Source organism: Thermobia domestica, chromosome 16, assembly GCF_964235325.1.
Source record: "Thermobia domestica chromosome 16, izTheDome1.hap1.1, whole genome shotgun sequence".
NCBI lineage: Eukaryota > Metazoa > Arthropoda > Insecta > Zygentoma > Lepismatidae > Thermobia > Thermobia domestica.
The window spans coordinates 133,924,882-133,945,840 of NC_137469.1; the positions used below are offsets into that span (position 1 = coordinate 133,924,882).

At 36.6% G+C, this 20,959-nt stretch overlaps 1 protein-coding gene across 1 annotated transcript in view; it reads left to right on the forward strand.

The window, feature by feature from the left end:
• The window catches only part of LOC145673429 (sodium channel protein Nach-like), a 429,808-nt gene that overhangs the window by 209,479 nt on the left and 199,370 nt on the right, over positions 1-20,959 (forward strand). The window contains exon 5 of the mRNA XM_081743125.1: positions 12,806-13,082. Coding sequence (XP_081599251.1) covers positions 12,806-13,082 — 277 coding nt within the window. The remainder of the gene's footprint in view (positions 1-12,805; positions 13,083-20,959) is intronic.

A 20,959-nucleotide genomic window follows, 5' to 3' on the forward strand; every position in this document is an offset into this window, starting at 1 on the left:
TAAAACGAGTATTACTAAGTATAATAAAGACAAGTTACAGAGATACTTTCGATGAATCAGAAAAGAAAGTGGTCTGAGGCACTATATATCTACTTTTGTTTTTTTATTTAAATTTGAAGTCGACTATAGTATTTTATGACAGAAATCAGTGTATTTCGTCGTTATCGTAAACGTGTGCAATTTTCTTTATAAATGACAGTTTTTGACTCTTACTGAACAGAACGGTCTTAGCGTAGTGGCGTAAACATTCGTTTCGTAATTCAAGCATCCCGGGTTCAATTCTGGCTGCTGTAAGTTATTTTTATGAACTACAATATTCATACTTTTGATGTGTAATAAAATGAAAAATACTAAATTTCTTTCGGTCTTACAAGTTAGAGTGCATACAACTTTGTCCACAGGGGATATACTAGCAAAGTGATGACACATATCTGTCTACAACCTTCATTCGTAATTCGGTGGAAAACGTAACATGTTTAGCAAACAATTCATGAATACGACTCTTAAGGATCATGCTTAGGGTCTAGTATGAGTCATAAAGGTGTCTGAAAGGATAGTGCTTCCGAGCAATTATTCCCAACGTCTTCCACTATTACTTTTATGCCAGAATTAATAATATTTTCGTTCGCTGTTTCCTACACGTTCCATATATCCGTTCAACCAAAATTTGTAAATAGGAACTATTCCTTTTTATATTGGTATGTATATTATGTTAAAATATCGATATAACGCATACATAATCCAAAGTCTTTTAGCCAAAGAAAGCGTGTTACTATGTATCGTGGTGAAGACAAATCCTACTTAATTTACTTTTAGGCATCCGAAGTTTCGATATTAGGAAAGGAGGGCAAAGCGGATCACTTAACTTCAAGGGCCTCAAATGGCAACTAAAATTAAGACCAGGAAACCAAAGTTTTGAGGAAATATTTTATGATTATTAAACTTTCAAATAACAATACAATAGTAACGAGAATTGCATATACATAAATGATGTTGCTTAATTACTGAACTACTGCAATTTATTCACTTTGCCCCACCGGTAGGGCAAAGCGGATCATGATAGTGGGGCAAAGTGAATAAGCAAAAACTCATACATTAAAAGTCAGGGTTTAATACAGATATGCAAAATAGAAATTGTATAGAAGAACAATATATGTGTAGACAGTCTAAGATAATAAAAGAATGACATCTAGATGAACTGCTTTACCTATCAGAAGATTAAAATGTTTAATGTTTTGTTAGTATTAGCCTAACACATATAAATATATAATTAAGTCTAGACAAAGCTTGCATACACATGATCCCTAAATATGTTTAAAAAGCTCAAGTCCATAGAAGTCTTTTTTTATCAAGTAGGCGTCTAGTATCTAGTTTCTTTGAATCTATAGTAACCCTAGTGAGTACAATCTACGTAGTGGCAAACAGATTAAAAAAACAATAATAAGGCTTAGGGCTGAAAATAATATCACATCACACGCTTGGTTTCCACAGATCACAAATGTAAATGTCTTGTCCCTTATAATAATCAGTACATTTTTCGTGAAACCATGACAGACAAATAGAACACTGAATCCAGTCTTCATTAAGTGGATCTGAATAATATTCATGACAGAACTTGCATTGATAACTACCGTCTCCTTCTGGTGATTTTGAAGGTTTTTCTTTGTAATTCCAGATGTACTTGGTAGAGCTATAGCCGCAGCAAAACATTTCTTCTTGCAGGAGAACCTTGAATGGTAGATTTCCTTCTTTTCTCTGGTAGTTCACTTACGGAAGTTGCACTAGTACTTGGTTCGGTAGACATAGTAGACTTGCTATACTTCTTCGCACTCTTCTGTTTTAAACATTCCTTGATATGCGTACTCATTAGTTCCTCTGCACGTAGAGACCTCGAGCTTTCCCCCTCCCCGAACAAAATTTCACCGTACGCCACTGTAGTCATTAGTACTGAACATGTATGGAACATTTTACGTAAATTTATTCGAGTCCAAAAGTAGAGAAAGAAAGAAACAAAGAACTGAAGTTAATTAAAATCATTTTAAAAGATGTAAAATCAAATTAATAGTTTCTTAACAGTGGTATAGAATTACATAATTTAATATAGGATAAGTTGCGTTAACGGCCGCTGCGATTATTTAACGGAACTTCTATCCTAGCCCAACTTACTACTACAACAACTACTGATGTTACTCTACTACGACTACCAGCACTACTACTATTACTACTGCTATGTTTTTGTTCGGCGAGTGTTAACGGAACAAATTCAATATGAATTTCAATATTCAAATTAGCTGTGTTGCAACGTATACGTACCGTCAATACCACATTTAGTGCCAAACAGATGTTCTAAAACAGCACTGCATTATGCTTGGGGCAAAGTGATTCGCTATTCGCTTTGCCCCTTCTAAAATTATTCTCTTTGCCCCACACTACCACATGAGACAAAAGACTGTCTACAGCATATGGACGACGTATTTACGATAATTCTCAAACATGGTAACAAAGGTAAGATCCCACCCTATCCATGCATAGTGTGTTCGCAAACATTCTACGGAATGGTAAGAAAAGATTTCAAAATCCTTGCCTCTTAAATTTTTTAGCAAAATGCGTATTTTCTTTTCTTCTCCTCTCTCGTCGAAACAACAGCACGTACACACAAAACACTAACGTCCTTCTCTTCTTTCACTAGTGACGTCATAAACTGGGGCAAACATTTACTGCCCTCTGTTTTCAGTTGAGTGTAAAATGCGTTATTCGCTTTGCCTCATATATCCACTTTGCCCCCCTTTCCTCTAATATTGTCCAGGAGCTGACACCTTCCTTCTCCCCTCTCATTTCCTTTCGGACACTAATCGCTCTTAAACTTTCCCTATCACTATTTCTTATCCTTTCTTTTTCTTTTCCTATCAACTTCAGCACGCTTATTTACATTGCAATAGGACGTAATATTGAGGTCTTAAATTTTCAGTAATAATAATAATAATAATAATAATATAATGGTATTAACATTTATAAGTTGCCTAAAATTAGACAAAACTTACAGAGAAGTCGAGATTTCGGGAGGGCGTCTGGACCTCTAGGACACACCTTACAACTAACAAAATTTTAAACCAAAGCGTTATACTGAAGTTTCATGAAGAAAGTATTCTACTGTACGTTTTGAGAAAAATAACTGATTACCACTGAACAGTAAAGCTTTTTATAATATGTAGAAGTAATTATAAAGCTTTGCTGCAAGAATACCTACACAGACCATAATCAATTCAATGAGCTCCGAAATATAAAGTAACAAAATAGCGTATATAATTCAGTCTACAAAGCAATTGTTACTTAAAGAATGGGCATATACTATTTCGAGAATCGAGATAAAACGATAAATGTTTACGATACTTTTCGTCTCGTCTGAATTTCCATTTGCAAAGCGAGAGGATAATTTGAGTTAGCCTTGTCTCGTCTTGAATGTAAATGTTAACTCTCGTCTCAATTTTGTTTATTTTGTTTCAGAAACGAGATGATCTCGTTTCAGAAACAAGATCGTCACTTCTCAAACAAAACGAGAAATTCCTCTTCTCCTGAGCAACACTAAACAAAAACCGAAATACTCTTGGCAAATGTTACATTTCTCGTTGTAATGTTATGCCCTGAGCGATAATAAGCTCCTAAGTTTTAATCTTCTATGAGATAATAATAATTATTATTAGTTGATTATCATTATTATTACTGTTATTATTCTTGAAGATTTGATAGTTCAAGTCAGGGCCTAAAATTCAACGAAATCACAGCTCCACACTGGTAAAAATTTTATATAGTATAGAAAAACTAGTTTAGTCAGCATTTGTTTTGACACATAATCAGTGTTCTGTCCAGTACATCATGTTTACCTGCGACTAAAAATATTATATTATTATTATTATTATTATTATTATTATTATTATTATTATTATTATTATTAATTTGTAGGAAAATTTTGTCATCCAGAGCAAACAAAATTAAAGACACATTAGGATACATATTTAATTGTATTGTATTAAACCTTAAAATACAGGAAAGGACGTAGAGAGGAAACACCTTGGCATATTTCTTCCTCGTTGGCAGCAACACGGTCGCATTACTAGGTGAAAGTCAGATGGTGCGAAGGTGTTTCCTCTCGACGTTTCTCCCATAGTGCGCTTGTTTCAATGGAGGCACAACCAACCCCTGTTTCTATGTCAAATTTTGCAGATGACCCCCGTTGGAGATATTCACGATACGTCACTGGTGTCGGTACTATTTTTATTCATTCTACACATACGATTTGGTAGTTCAATTGCTTGTTTGACGGCTCTATGTGCATTATTAGCTGAGATCATTATTACCTGCTACGGGTAGTCAGATACAAGACTGCAACAACGTTTCTAGCGGCTAAATGGGAAAGGATATGACAAAGTTTGTCCTCTAAAAGTTGCCTTACATTTAATGTCCTTTTGAACGGTTCCAACACTTATACCACTTTCCATTGTAAATTTTGAAGTTGCCCCCCGTTGAAGGTATTCACGAGACGCCACTGGTCTCGCTACTATTTTTATTGCACTCTATACATCCGATTTGGTAATGCAATTTTTTGTTTGAAGGCTCTGCGTGCAGTATTAGCTGCGATATAGGCCTGGTACTTTCTTATTGAATCACCGTATAGTAGGTTCATAAAAGCGATACGGGGGGACTAGTCTACAGCATTCTACAGGGTGCGGCACGTAAAACCGGCCCGTCGTAATATTCTGATATATTGTGTTTTTGGCAACACTTAAATAATCTACCTTCCTAACAAGAGATGGCGTGTCGAGGTCGGGTCAACTTACGTGACCTGCAGCAGTCACGTGCAGCCGCAGCCAGTGAAACTTGTCGAAACCAGTTGAGAAAAAGTCCTCGTTGTGTTAAGCCGGGTGAGTGTCAGTGTGTGATAATGCCGTATTCGATACCCGAGCATGTTGCCATGGTTGAAGGGTTCATTCTCAGTGGATCTTTTGTGAAAACAAAGAATTTGTTTCGGGAGAAATTTCCAGGACGTTCTGTGCCAGCAAAAAGCACCATTCAGGAATTGATTGAAAAATGGCGGCGTACAGGATCGGTTCAAAATGCTCCCAGAAACAGACGACCATCTGTCTGCACACCCGAATTAAAGATGCAGGTGGAGGAGATAATGACAAGAAGTCCTCGAAAGTCAACCAGGAGATTGAGTCAACAGGTTCATGCGAGTGAGAGAAGTTGCAGACGTGTTTTAAGGGGACTGAAGTTAAAACCGTACCGGATAAGTGTTGTGCAAGAACTGAAGGAGCCTGACCTGCAGAAGAGGGTGCATTTCTGTTCATAGCTGTTAAGCAATGTTGCCAGTGGTTTCTTGTATCCACTAATGCTAATCATGAATGACGAGGCGTGGTTCCACCTGTTTGGGTACGTAAATTCCCAAAACAACCGGTATTGGTCGACAGAAAATCCACACGCGATCCACCAGGTACCCTTGCATGATGAGAAGATTGGTGTTGGGTGTGCCATTTCCGCCACACGCGTTATTGGGCCCATATTCTTTGAGACGACAGTGAACCGTGACGTGTATATGGGAATCCTGGAGGAGTTTTATACACACTTGACCGAAGAGGAGCGTCAGTTATGTTACTTTCAGCAGGACGGTGCAACATGCCACACATCAACTGCATCATTGTCCCTTGTGGATGAGATGTTTACACCAGAGAGGACAATCAGCAAAGGCTTGTGACCTCCTCGGTCACCAGACTTGTCCACGTGTGACTTTTACTTATGGGGACTGTTAAAGGGAAGAGTATACGAAACAAATCTACACACAATTGAAGAACTCAAGACCAGGATCCAGGATGTCACCAATATCATTACAACACAAGAACTGACAAGGGTATATATGAATCTCCTCAATCGTGCTCACATGTGTGTTGAAGTGGGCGGAGGACACTTTCAGCACCTGTTGTGAAGGCTGCTGTGAAGGTGAGTAGTCATATTCAATACATTACATTTCATTTATGTGTTGTAGTTAATCATATTCAATACATTACATTTCATTTTATGTGTTCACTTTACGGGCCGCTTTTACGTGCCGCAACCTGTACTTACTCCCCATTATCACTGCAGCATACACAAAACGATGGAAAGTAATGACGAAGAAACGGAAACAGACGTTACGTTTCTTATATTAGTAGGCGTACCTATTTTCAGGGATATCTCCAGGTGGGGCGTCGTTTTCCGCACCTAGCATTGCCGGGACGCCGCCCCACACTAAAATTCCGCCCTGCACCTTACCCACACTTAAAATTGCCGTGTTAATACGTGAAAAGAATGAAAATACTCCGAGTTGGTGAAGTACTTCTCCACTGACAAGACCATATATATATTCTTTTCTTTAACATGCCCAACTTGGCTCAAATTTACTGCGTTATAGGCTACTGCTTACTGTACCTGTTCATACTGTTGACTGTGAGCGCGATTTCTCAAAACCGGGTAATATTTAGTCAGTAGTGGGTGCCCACACTAAGAAATTTCTGGAGGGATCCCTGTATAATTTTACTGAGGCTTTGAATTCCAATGTTCCATATAAAAATAAATAGACCTAATGTCCAACGCCCAGCAACATGGAAAATTAAATACCCTATGCTGCTTGTAGGCACAAAGTACCGGTAAATCAACTAGATGAGAACCACGTGTCAGGTGTCATGTCTGCAGGCATAAAGACGAACTAAAGGAACATTGGCTTACCTTTAGTTTCTTTCTTTATTTTCTTCCTCTGTTCCATTTTCGTTATTGTTTCTAAAGTAATGAAATTACTTTATCAAAGACAAGAATACATCGTCACCAAACAGCGACCACTGATCTATAGACAAAAGAATTAACCAGGGTCGTCTAGCGAGATTTTTTCCCATGAAACTAACGAACGGATAATATTTCCTGGGTTATGATTGGTTGTTGAGAGTCTACAGTGCTTCGGCTAAATTTTTGGCGCTTATTGATGTATGTTATCTCTGGTAGTACATACTTCTATAATGGATTCAAAGGATCGTGTAATTTTTTATCTACAAAAAAAAAACATTTCATTATGTTGGAAAAGTGTAATGTCCTATTGAAACAACAGATAAACGTGCAGTTAGTTGCATATTTTAAAACTATATGAATGCAACCGAAAAATTTGAAAACTAAATATAGTTAAAAAGTTTCTTCACCCCAAAATTGGCAATGGTTTTCCCTGCCATTTAGGAGACACCTATACGTATTAATTCTGGCTTAATGTCATATGCTGGCAGTTATATGGAACTGAGTAACCGATTGCATAATGAATGTATTGAATTAGTAACACTTAGTTTGACACACTAAACGCATTTAAATACATAATCCGAGAAAAATAAGGTAGTCACATTAATACCACTCCACACTTTAAGAATTACAGTTCCACACTCCTTTCCTACAGTTCCACAAAGTGTGGAGTACTCCACTCAATTTTAGGCCCTGGTTCAAGTACTGAAACATCAGAAGAAAAGAAAACGCGTGTCATCGCCGATCAATTTGAACCAAAAATTCTAAAGTTAAAAGAAAGGTACTGGTCGTTCGTGGATCCGATTCCATTCCACTACCTTCAGATTACTGGTCGAGAGCCTTGACCACTTAAGCATTATTACTATGCAGCAATTGATTTATCTATAGTTTGTTTACGAGTATAATGCACGCGCCATATTTGATTCAGAATTAAGGAGGGTTGTATTTTGTTTTTAAAAAATATGTAATGTTGATAATTTAGTGAATACGATGATATAATGCCCTCCGAGTCAATTACATATTCCTGTGTTTTGCCAATCAATCTGACTATTAACAAGCTACTGTTTTGAACGAACGGAAAAGGCTCTTTATTTAGACGAGCCGGAAGAAGTAACGCATTATATGAGTGGTTAGAGTTGTAGTTTTCTAATTGGCGCCCCAGGTTCGATTCCCGCCTTCGTCATTTACACTTTTTAAACTGTTTCATTTACAAGGCTGAGCTCCACTAAATGAAAGATAATCTCCAGTGGAGAAATTCAGTGATGTTGTAATCCTCAATATAAAAGAAGGGAAATGAATGAAGAAACGTTAGAGTTAATTCTGGTAATGGTTTTATAAATGATATTATCCGTTAATTTCGTGCATTTTTAAGTTGTTGTTTACTGACACTATATTCTCCTCTTTTCTCCATGTGTACCAATGTGTAAATTTGCACAAATATTAAACAAATCACAAACCCTCAGTTACATTTGCAACATAAGGAGAAATACGCTTAGTACGGGTAAGTTGTCCAACTCGGTTAAGTGTTATCGAATTTTCCATTTTTAATATTTACAAATAAATTATAGCATAACAATATTTAGCATTTTCAAAAGTCATTTAACGAATAATGAAATGAGACAAGTTCTTCTTTCGAAGTAACATTACGTATCAATCAGTGGTGCCGGAACCTAGGAGTTCACGCCTTGTTAGACTCCAAAAATTTTCATTAGGGGCTCGGTTCTTCCCTTGAACGATCAATCCATATTTTAATTGATTTGCAGGTAGGACTACTGTTAATAGTTTTAAAACTCAGCGCAAGGCTTTGTGTTTATTTTTTAAAAAATAAACTAATACATATACTACATAATCTATCCGTATATTATTTGATACGCATATATGTATACCCAGATAGCACGAATACTTGCGGCAAATTTTTGCTTCGTTTATTGGAGCAAACAATCTGAAAGTTTGCGAAGGCAAAATTTCTTAATATTTATTTAAAGCTTTCAATATGATTGCAAATTTTTGCTGATTTGTAAAAATAAATTCACCACTGCAATTAACTTGCATCTTTTTTTGAAAATATATCGTTGAAAGTCTGCCGTCGCAAACAGTTTGCAACTCTGTAAAAAAACTTGTTTCGAAAACCTTGCTGAAAGCAAATAGGTAATGATATTACCGAGTGCGCGCGCATCGTACCCAGAATTCACTGCGCTACATCAACTGTGACAAAACAAGCGGGAAGTGAGAATCGAGAAAAACCTATACACCAGAGGACTCCAGAATAAACTCACTGGTCTCTTATCAGATGTTTTTATTGACCCAGGCAGCCTGACGTTATTTTGTGAATGTGTGTGAGAGTAAGTACAGGGATATGATCGTTGAGTAAGTAGATAAATTGCGATATCCTTTGTCTGTGCGTTTATCTTATCTTTGGCAAGTAGCTAAAGATGTTTAATGCTTGCCACTAAGAAACGACGGATCCACATTATAAAACTTTGGATGTTTCATAAAGTTAGGTTTCACTTCATAAATTTGCAGCAAATATTACCTGATACATTTGCAGCAAACATTACCTGATACATTTGCAGCAAACATGATCTTGCGATCGTGAAAACACTTTCTGCAATGTTGCTGCAAACCTTTTAATATTTTCACCAAATTTATCAGCTCATTTTCGGAAATTTTGTCAAAGAAAATTTGCACAAAATATTTGCAGCAAAGTCCTGTCAAACTTTCTTGCTGTGCAGTCACAAACATTTCCTTTGTATTGGCAGATGTTTTCATTTTCTGAGGCAACTTGGCTGCAAACTCAGCCAGCATCAACTTCGTTATTTGCATTGAACTTTCGGCAAATTTTCTCATTTGAAAAGGCAAGTTTTTTGCAAACTTTTTAGTTTGCCTTTGCAAATTTTTAAACATTTTTAAAAATTTTTCTGTGCTATCTGGGTAGTCATTCGACGTAAGACAATTTGTTTATATAATCCCTCATTTGGGTTAATTATAAGGCTATTGAAGTTCCCCGACCGTTGTCTTCTCATCGGCGCCTCTGGTGTCTGTATATTTTTTCCGGTACTGTGCTGTGTACTGTTAGTACAAGTATGGAAAGACTCCTTTTTGTCATTTTGTCAGCCAGCGTTTTGCCTCACTTGTGCACAAAAGCACTCTTTACGATTTGTTCTTTTCACCAGTAGGGGCTACTCTACCAGGCGTAATTAATCTTGGAGCGGGCGTTAGTTGGGTTGCCTAACCAACGGATTTTGTACCTCAAGAATTTTTTTGGCCCGCTGTACACTTGTAGCAAGGGTAAGTATGATTGAAAATAGAATAAATGGAATGGTCATCATTTTTCCGTTGAGTGTTTTCCTTCCTATAAAAGAGAAAAGAAAGAATGCTGAGTGTAGGTTAATCCACTTTAATGGTTAATAAGTAGGCGTTATTTTTACTTAGAAGAGTATGGTTAGACGGGTGGTTGGCGGTGTGGCCATAAGTGAAATTCAAGTATTTTTGAAAGGGAACGGTGTCGAAGAGTGTGATAGACGAAAAATAATGAAAGGTTATAGATATTTAGATAAAGTGCAGGAAGAGAAGCTATGGAGTTAATTAAAGGTCGTAGTTAAAAATGAAAAAAAATGAAATCTTTGAGTTTTACGTCCCACGGTTATGCCGGTTAGGCTAAAGGAGACGGTGATGATGAGTAATGAATGAAATGGTGGAATGAAGAAAGTGGGAGGAAACGGGAGAACCCCGAGAAAACCCACGCACACGGTGTTTGTCCACCACAAAGTTCACTTGGCGGGGGCTGGGATCGAACCCGGGACCCCTAGCACCAGAGGTGAACGCCCTACCACTGAGCCACCGCGGCCCCAGGTCGTAGTTAAGTGCTATATTAAAGGAATTAGCAAAAACTAACGAAGTGAGAGTAAGGATTAAAAATTTATTTAAAAAAATAAAAAATAAATAAGGCGAAGAATTCGTTTTAGTGTTATTGGGTTGCTTTCTTTTTGCAACTATTTTATTATGTATCAGAAGTGATTAAATTTGCTTTGGGATATAAAGAGTAGGTTGGCCAGTAAAAATACGATTTAACCTACCACTAATTGCAAAAGAAATGAAACCATCTCCAGTTGTTTTATTTTAAATTCTTATTGAACATATAAAAAGTACAGAAAAATCTAAGTAGGGGAACACCCTCAAAATGGCCACTTTCAATATGGCGACCAGTACACCTTCAAATAAATTACATGTATATATACAGCTTTTTCATTTTATTTCGAGAGAACTATTAACTTTAGAGTGAGAGTTCTCAGCTTACATTTTGTTAGTCTTTCTTTAACATTCATTTTCAAGTCCAGATCATTAAAATCGGGCTCATACTTTTAAAGTTATAGAGCAAATTACTTGTGGCTTGTGCTTTCGTAAATTATAAATAGTAGCGGCGCAGGTATGTTAGAAAAAACTTCGTTGTTTTCAAAATGTCCATAGAAACATATGGCTGCGTTATTTTCAAAATCATTCTGAATTAGCTTACACCACTTGATATCTTGTGGAAAATGTCGTGGCGCGTAGCTCCACCACGTCCACTCTAATCAGGAATGATGCAGTCTGTTCAAGAAGGTTCCTTTCCTGGACGATCATCTGTAATCTTTCTTGCGGTGAATAGCATGAACCCTTCCGACTTATCGTGGGTACTTTGAACGCTTCAATTTGTTTCTAAAGAAGCAGCTCATCATAGTGTTACACTTATTCTAACTCTTGGTGGAAAGTACAGCGGATAAAACATGAGAATTTTGTAAATACTTCCCTGAGTTCCATAGTGTTGTGTTAAGGAGGTTTCCACTTACTGATGAGTTTCTTCGGTTGATTGGCCATCTCATGAGTGGAACCGGATTGGAAGAGATATTAGAGTTGGTGTACGCACCAAACACTGTATTTCATATCCTACGTGGTAAAGCAATTTCAAGAGCCGTGTGAGGTCATTTTTCAGTAGAAGCAGTTCTAAATATACTTCTATCTGAGAACATCTTTATATACGGAAGTTTACCTGAGTTTATTCAGAGCACCGAGACACCTGACACGTCCTTGCTTGATAATGAACATAATGCCCCAAAAGATATATGGTTTGCTGTAGAGGAACCATATCACATAGTTTTGAGAAAAAAAATCAAACCCTCCCAATTCAATTCACATGAACTACTGAAGGAATTTCACAGTCATATCAAGGATAGGAAAACATCTTTGGCAGCTAAAAGTCGTACTAGCAATCTATGGATTCAGTGCATGAATCTTGTAGATATCCTTCACAGCTTTATCACACTCGAAAGGACAGGGGATTGGAATTTGCATTTGAGTACATGTAAAAAAAATGCTTCCATATTTTCCAGCCTGTGGCCACCGCCTCTATACGAAATCAGTGTACCTATATCTACAGGAAATGACTCGGCTACAAGGCAACCATCACAAGGTATACAAATTGTTCTGTGAGGACCACCACGCTACCCGACGAAATGATCGTTACTGAGCAGGGCTTTCTAATTATCTCGTGGTTGAACAGACTCTAATGCGGAACATCAAAACCACAGGAGGATTAACACGAGGTAGAGGTGTTGGGGAGTCCCAAAGGCAACTTGGGATTTTGTCTAGGTCAGCATGCACTGAAATTAACTAAGCCCTACGAGAGCTAACGGCACTGGAATATTAGCCTGGATACGGGCCTGCGTCAGGGTGACGTGATCCGTCCACCGAGGGAAAAAAAATCACGGCTGAGACTCGAAAGTGTTAAACTTCAAAAGACCAATGAACATGTAGTTTGAACCACTTAGTTTTTTCAGCAATGATTATTTAAAAAAGATACCAAAGTGCTTCTCTTGAGTATTCTATATTTCGAAATACACAAAAATAGATATTAATTATTATCCGTGTTTTAAATTGTAGTAAGTAATAATAGTAATAGTCACGTGGGTGTTTGATTTTTGACGTACTTTTTCTACATAATTTATTTCTATTTTAATTGTAGGCCTACGTCCACTCGCCGTTTGATGTTGCAGACTCCACTAGTAATCCGAGAATTATTAATGAACCTAGACGTGTGAAGATCTTTGTGAAGCCACATACAATGTCAGCCGGAAGATTACTGGAGAAATTACGAGTGTCTCAAAGAAGATGCCATTTTCTTCAGGAATCTAAACTAGAAATCAGCAGAATCTACACATACCGCGTGTGCAAGATGCAGTGCAGGAAAGATCTTTCAGAGCAATTGTGCGGATGCTCACCTTATTTCTACTATCATCCAGGTATCTGACATGTATTATTTAAATTCTAGTGTCTTTTTTTCCTTTTTTCTTACCACATACTTTCTCTGTTAGATTGATTTGGAGTTTAGCGTCTTGTTTCGCACCAGAGCTGTTTGAGACATTACTTACAGGTTAATGTGAAATGCAAACTACGCAAGTTTCTTACAGGAATTGAACTCAAGTCTGCTCTGTTGAAGGCACGCGCGCCAACCATATAGCCAGGAGGAAATTCATCACTCTTTGAGTTAACTTGCGAAACTAATTTTTCACCCAGTTCTGTCAATGTAACATTTTCAAATTTCCATCAATGCTTATATACAGTCAGAATAAAATAAAAAGATTCAACAGTTCTAACGTGTGCTACACATTTGTATCTGAACTGGTTTAAATCCAAAGAGCATATAAATATTGGTAGGACAGCGTAGTTTACACTAGTTAACAAATCTAAACTTTTTGTTTGTTACATGAGAAAAATCACCTGATCTGAAAGGAATTTTTTGCGCTGAATTCGAATATGCACTCGGTTTCTCTCCATCACGTACAGTTTTCCCGTAACAGAGGGATTTTCGGGAAATTCCCTCAAAAATTTCCCTTTTCCAGATATTTTATTCCCCTAGCTCCTGTCCCCTTACATATAGTAACATAGAAATTATACCTAAGTATACCTTGATTTATATTTAATAAACCCTAAAAGTTTCGTAAAAATCGCTTTGTTCTTTCTAGAGAAATAAATATATTTGTATGTATACTGTGTGCACTGTTTATTGCACCTGATAGTAATGCTTTCAGATCTCGTGAGTTGGGGTAAAAACGATTTGCTTTATTACTACAAACACAGACATAAAAATGAATATTTACAATAGTCAACAACACACTTGTATTGCTCTCTGTAAATTAGAAACGTGTATAAAAATAGAATGTACTTCCAACGTATATTTTTTTTAAACGTACAGTATATGTATATCTTAATACATATATATACAATTCACCAAGTTTTTTCGTTTTGTTCATGAAATGGTTATAAATATTTGTTATCAAATGTAACAGAATGCAAAAGAAAGAAAGAATGGAATACAGACTCATTGTTGACAACAATGAACTAATTAATGCAGTCTGAATTTTCCACTACGGTATCGTTTCCCCCATCCCCCCGCGCATTTCTTTCTTTCTTGTGTTCTTGACACCTGGTGAGGGAGTTTTGTACATTTTTATATTGACGTGTGGTTTAACACTACTTCACTTTCAAAGTTGTCTTTGCTGCTAAGAGTGCTTTCATGTTTGATCTTAACGGCATTATACCCAACTAAGACCAGAAGTTTAGTTTGTGATCAGTACAATGGCGTCAAGAGGACGGCGTTAGTGTGTTAACTCACCAAATAGTTTTTGTTATGTGTGTGGCCAGTTTGTAGTTAAAGGACAGTGTAGATCCATTACGCCATCGGTGAAACTAGCATATTATATATATTTCGGATGTCGTGTGGGAGATCAGGACAAAACTTGGGCACCCAACATAATTTGTGCGTCGTGCTACGTCACTTTACTTGCATGGGCCAAAGGGAAACGGAGGTTCATGAAATTTGCTGTACCAATGGTGTGGAGAGAACCCACCAACCATCTGGATGATTGTTATTTTTGTCTCACAGTAGTTAAGGGACATTCCAAAAAAAGCAAATACACAATAAGTTATCCCAACGTTAAATCCGCAATTAGACCTATTCCGCACGGGGATGAACTTCCACTTCCCGAGCCCCCTACCAACTAGGAAGAGATATGGCCAAAAGACTCCGATGATGGTCATGACCTTGATGAACCATTGACATCAACATGTACATCCAAGAATCCAACGTTGATCCCTGACTGTGTTCGCGAGCTACATTTCATCCGGCGATGTGAACTTAATGACCTAGTCCGTGATTTGCACCTGACAAAACAAGAGGAACTTCTGGGATCAAGGCTCCAGCAGTGGAACTTATTGGATGCAGAAACGAACATATCAGTGTACAGGAAAAGGCATGTTCAATTTTCAAGCTATTTCTCAATGCAAGATAATGTGTGCGTATGTACGGATATAAATGGGTTGATGGCGGAGCTAGGAATTCCTTACGTTCCAGAAGAATGGAGGTTATTTATCGACGCGTCAAAGGTCAGCCTTAAAGCTGTCCTTTTACATAATGGAAATAAAAAACCTTCTATACCACTTGCGCACTCAGTGAAGATTAAGGAATCCTATGACACCATGTCAACTTTGCTAAATCTTATAAATTACAAGGACCATTGTTGGCAAATATGTTGTGATCTCAAGGTACTTGGTATTTTATTAGGACTGCAGTGCGGTTACACGAAGTACCAATGTTTTTTATGTTTATGGGATAGCCGAGCTGAGGACAAACATTATGAAGTGAAGGAATGGGGACCTAGAGTGAATTACGTACCTGGTGAATGCAACGTCAAATACGCTCCTTTGGTAGATCCTAATATGATATTACTACCGCCACTTCATATCAAGTTAGGACTTATGAAAAACTTTGTCAAAGCCATGGACACATCTGGTGAAGGTTTAAAGTATTTGCGAGATAAGTTCCCTAACCTGAGTGATGCTAAGATTTCAGCGGGAGTGTTTATTGGTCCCCAAATTAGGAAATCAATGCTTGATGATACTGTAGCTTTGACAGCAAGTTAAACAGTGCTGAGCTAGCTGCCTGGACAGCATTTAAGTGTGTTGTGCGCAACTTTCTGGGCAATAACAAAGCTGAGAGTTACACAGAAATCGTACAGGACATGATACAGAAATACAAAGAGTTGGGTTGTAGGATGTCTTTAAAAATCCACTTTTTGCACTCCCACCTCAGCTTCTTTCCTGCTAACCTAGGTGCTCTCAGCGACGAACAGGGGGAAAGATTCCACCAAGATATAATGGCAATGGAGAAAAGGTACCAGGGACGATGGGATCCTTCAATGATGGGGTACTATTGTTGGGGTCTTGTTAGAGAATGCAACATTTCTTACAAAAGAAGGAAGTAGTGTACGTTTTTGTAACCCAATGGAAGTTTCATATATTGTGATAGTTTTGATTGTCTTTTCATGACCTTTTGGTACATTTGTATTATTGTTTATTGTAAATTGCCACACTTGTAAATTATATTGTATTATATTTTATATATGTGTTTGTGGTAATAAAGCAAAACGTTTTACCTCAACTTAAGAGATCTGAAAGCATTACTATAAGGTGCAATAAACAGTACACACAGTATACATACAAACATATTTATTTCTCTAGAAAGAATAAAGCGATTATTACGAAACTTGGAGGGTTTGTTAAATATGAATCAAAGTATACTTAGGTGTAATTTCTATGTTAGTATATGCAAGGGGACAAGATCTTGGGGTGTAAAATAAACGAAAAGGGAAATTTTTGAGGGATTTTCCCGAAAATCCCTCTGTTAGGGAAAATCGTGCGTGATGGAGAAAAACCGAGTGCATATTCGAATTCAGCGCAAAAAGTTCCTTTAAGAACAGGTATTTCCTTTTATGTAACAAAACCTTTGTTAACTAGTGTTATCAGAAATCTGTAACAGATAAAGTGGCAACTTAAGTTTTGTCGTCAGTTAGTTTTTAAGAATTAGAAATGAAATAAATGTTTTAATTTTATTTGAGATACTTTACCATCACACCACAGTTTGATACGAGTCGTGTAAATTTTGTCTAACAAGGTCTACTTGATAGTAACTGCACAAGGTCTTAACCATTATTGTTATCCCAAAATTGTATTCCATCATTGAGTGTAATGTGCTTACTAGTTGTATCTGCTGCGATGAGTCTAGCCGAACCAATCCATTGTTTTTGTTCTTGCTTCAGCTCCCGAGCTAACACTCAATACTCTCCAGGTTCCCTCGATTCCCAAGATCTATGAACTCCATAAAACTATCTAGTTGTAACGTAACGTTTAGTTCAGACCATGTTATGAAATTCCTCACGATGTTTTCTCTTGCAAGACTAGTTCTTAGTTGTGTGACGTGATCTCTACATTCCCTATTTTCTTTCCCTGATTAATTAAATTGTTTACACCATTCCTCCTCTAGAATTCTTAAAGTAAATGTAATAAATTATTGTTGAATTTTGCGTACTTCATATTAAGTCCTGCCTTCAAAATTTTACCGAACTGATATATGTGGTCCTTTGGTGGAGGGAGTGATTTAAAATATAGAAAATTAAACAACTCTAGTACCTTGCCGCTAATCTTGTTGCTGACACGTGAGCTTTGGTGTACTGATCTCGGATTCGATTCGAGGTGGAAGAGCCTTTGTAATTTTAACTGTTCTCGATATTTCTGTGATCGTGTCCCTGTTCCTAAAGGTTAATAGAAAAAAAGTAAAATGAAGTAAAAAAAAATAGTGCTAATTAGGGGAAGTGAGTTACTGAGAAACGTTCGGTAAATCAGTTAACTTTACCAGAAAAAGAGGCTACTGCGTGCGCCTCTGATGCGCGTTGCACTGGGTTCAATTCTCAATGGATGAACACAATTTTTTTTTATTTAACAATTATTGACCTTCAGTAATCATCCGTCTTCTTTAACCCAATGGCATAATCCTGGGACTGCGAAATTAAAATAAAAGTATATACAAGGTATCTTGTTGCTCTCTTGTAAATTATAAAATAACAGACAAAACACATTGAAATTTTTTATCATTCAAATCTGTCAAGGAAAGCATAATGTGAAACTATTAAGTTCACAGTGTTTCCAATTTAACAAAATTACTTTTTTTCCAAATTGCACTACGTAAGATAATTATAAATTTTAAAACTAAAATTGAATAAAAACTTATAGTATCACATATGATACTCAGTGTTGCAGTACCTAAAATTGCTTCGCGTTTTGCGATTATTGACAAGTAAAGTAACGACCAAAGTAATTACACTCTAATTGCGGTAACTCCATTAGGTTTTGTCCTGCACTTTTGTTACTGTCACAAACTACTCGGCAGATGGGACCCAACATACAAATTACATTTCAACAGTTGGTGAGCTTAAGCTGTGTACTTGATGCATGAATATTAATGAAGGTCTCCCCACACCAATTATGAATCAAGTCTATCTAATACTAATACTAATACTACTAATAATATCAATAATAATAATAATAATAATAATAATAATAATAATAATAACAAATTCTCATATGAACGGATTGTTACTCCGAATTAACTAATACGAGGTTTCGAATATAATTTTTGGTCTAAAGGATAATTTCAAAATTACTGTGTAAATATGTGAAGTATATATTTAACAATAAAAGTTGCAACAGAATTAACGATACAAAATATAACAATCCAACTATAATCTTAATTACAGCCAGGCACGTAGCCAGGATTTCGTGAAGGGGGGAGAGTCCGTTACATGAAATATTGTGGTCATCACACCAGGGGCTCGATCATTCTAAACAATTTTACTGGAACATATATTGGTTCGTTTAGCAAGGATTTCGTAACGGAAGGGTGGGATGACATGAAATTCTGAAGGCCCAGGAGCTCGATCAATCTAAACTACTTTACTATCAACATATATTGGTTTGTGAGGATATCTTGGTAAGTATTTTAATAAACTATGAAGAAATCTCGAGTAAAAAAAAAGTATTGAAAAGGATTATACAATATCTACATCATTCTTCTGTTTATTCAAATATAACAATTTTCTTTTCATTATGACCTTAACTACTATAAAAAGTACATACTCAATTATGTCTTGTAAAATATTTTACAATATCCGCGTTCCTTTCTTTGTTCAATCAACTGTTAACAACTTTTATCCACATAAATTTTTGTTTGTATTATTCTGTCAACTACTGTCTGTTCCAAATGACAGGTTAAAGGAGCAGTAGAAAATGGTTTTTGAAATATCATGTTTGATACTGCAAGGATGCGATGACGAAAAATTATGATAAAAAATGTCCACGCTGTTACACAACGGCACTATGCTTTCGGAAGCTTGAAATCTCCCTGACTAGTAGCAGAAATTTTGAGAACTTTTCTAGAAATTTCAAATTCCCTGACACTTCCAGGTTATCTTGCTCACCTCGCAACCATGTATTGCAAGTAATACAAATTTCCTCATAAGAAAGAGTAACCAAAAGATTCCTGTATTTTAATTTTAACACTGATCCTTCTTTTTCTCATTTCATTTTGTTTCATCCTTCCCTATTTTTTTCATTTCTGGTCTCGAAGGGGGGGGGTCCGGACCCCCCGGACTCACCCCTTGACTACGTGCCTGTTACAGCAAAATGCTCTGAGTAGAAGATGCTAGGGGTCATCAGAACGGGATATAAATGCCTCGTGATACAACAGAACAAAATATGTAACGTATAATAAGGGCTCAATTAAGCAAACAAAGTGACTATTAAAGCAATTAGTTAATGGAAAAGAAATGGTTTAATACTTACGTTTCCTGTTGGATCACATAGGACATATATGATTGATTAATTCGTCTAATGCCGACACAAAGTTACAATTATCAAATCAACACTCCTAATAATGCCTTCCAGACCTGTTTTTGGGGGGCATTGCTCCCCGGAGCTCTGAGAGTGCCCACGGAGCAAACCTAAGTAATACCTCTATAATATAATAATAAATAGAATAGTATCAGTAGTGCCCCCCGGAATAATAAGTGTGCCCCGCGGAACATTGTTTCTGAAAGAAACACTGAAGTCGAGCACCATATTGAATAATGAATTATAGCCTATCAACTTCACACAAAATGTAGAACTAACAAGATAAGCTATCCAACTCCTCGACGAGTATCGCATTGAAACTTGCACAAGTGGAAGGACATATTGAAAGATGGGAATATGCTTATTCTTACGATTCGTAACGTCGTCGAACCGGAAGTAGAATGATCGTTCTCCCATAACCCCTGAAAGTTATGTACTCTAGTCATACACGCCTCAATGTGATACACTGGAAACTGTTTTCTCACGAATCCAAATATTGCAAATTCAAGATGATAACAGTTGATGGTGATTGGGATCCCTAGTACGTCATTGATGCGAATCGATGTCAAATGGAACACGGTACGCGATCGTAAGTTGTAAACGAACATGTTTACCCGGTGGAGAAAAGGGACACGCTGAAACTCAACGCAAAAATGGCTTTCTATGATCATTATTATTGTTATTAGTATAACTATTATTATTATTATTAGTAGTAGTAGTAGTAGTAGTAGTAGTAGTATTAATATGAGCAGTATGATGAGAAAAATAATAATAATGAGAAGAAGAAAGCAAATAGGCTACATTGTTGAACTTGGTAAGTAACGAAGGACTTCGGCCCGTCTTGAGTGTCTTCTAGCACTGCTACAATGGTTTTGCCATGTAGCCATCCCCTTATAATTACTGGCTTGTAATAAGCTTGTGTCGGATTTTTAATTGCTGAGGTCTCACTATATACATCTATTTCTATAATAGTAGAATCCATCTCTTGTATATAGTGTATACAGTAACTTCCCTAAAAGTGAATGAATTAAAACCAAATTTGGTCCGTTCATTCATATAACAAATATCGAATTCGATCCGTCATACTGTTTCAAAATGGAGGCCGTCTGAAAATTTTAAAACTTCATAACTCCCTTACAGGTACTTTTAGGTCATATGATAAAAAATAAAGTGCATTCTTCTGGTATTTCAATATGTCGTTCTCATTAGTTTCATATCGTACCTCTTTCATTTAAATCGATTTTTAACCAACTCTGTACCTGCTAAAAAGGTAAGAAGATTTTTTGTTGTTCTTGACAGTACGTATACAAATTTAAAAAATGTCTATCAGAACAAAATTCAAAATAATAATTATTTAAAAATATTTTCCGGCATTAGATTTTAATTATATTTATCT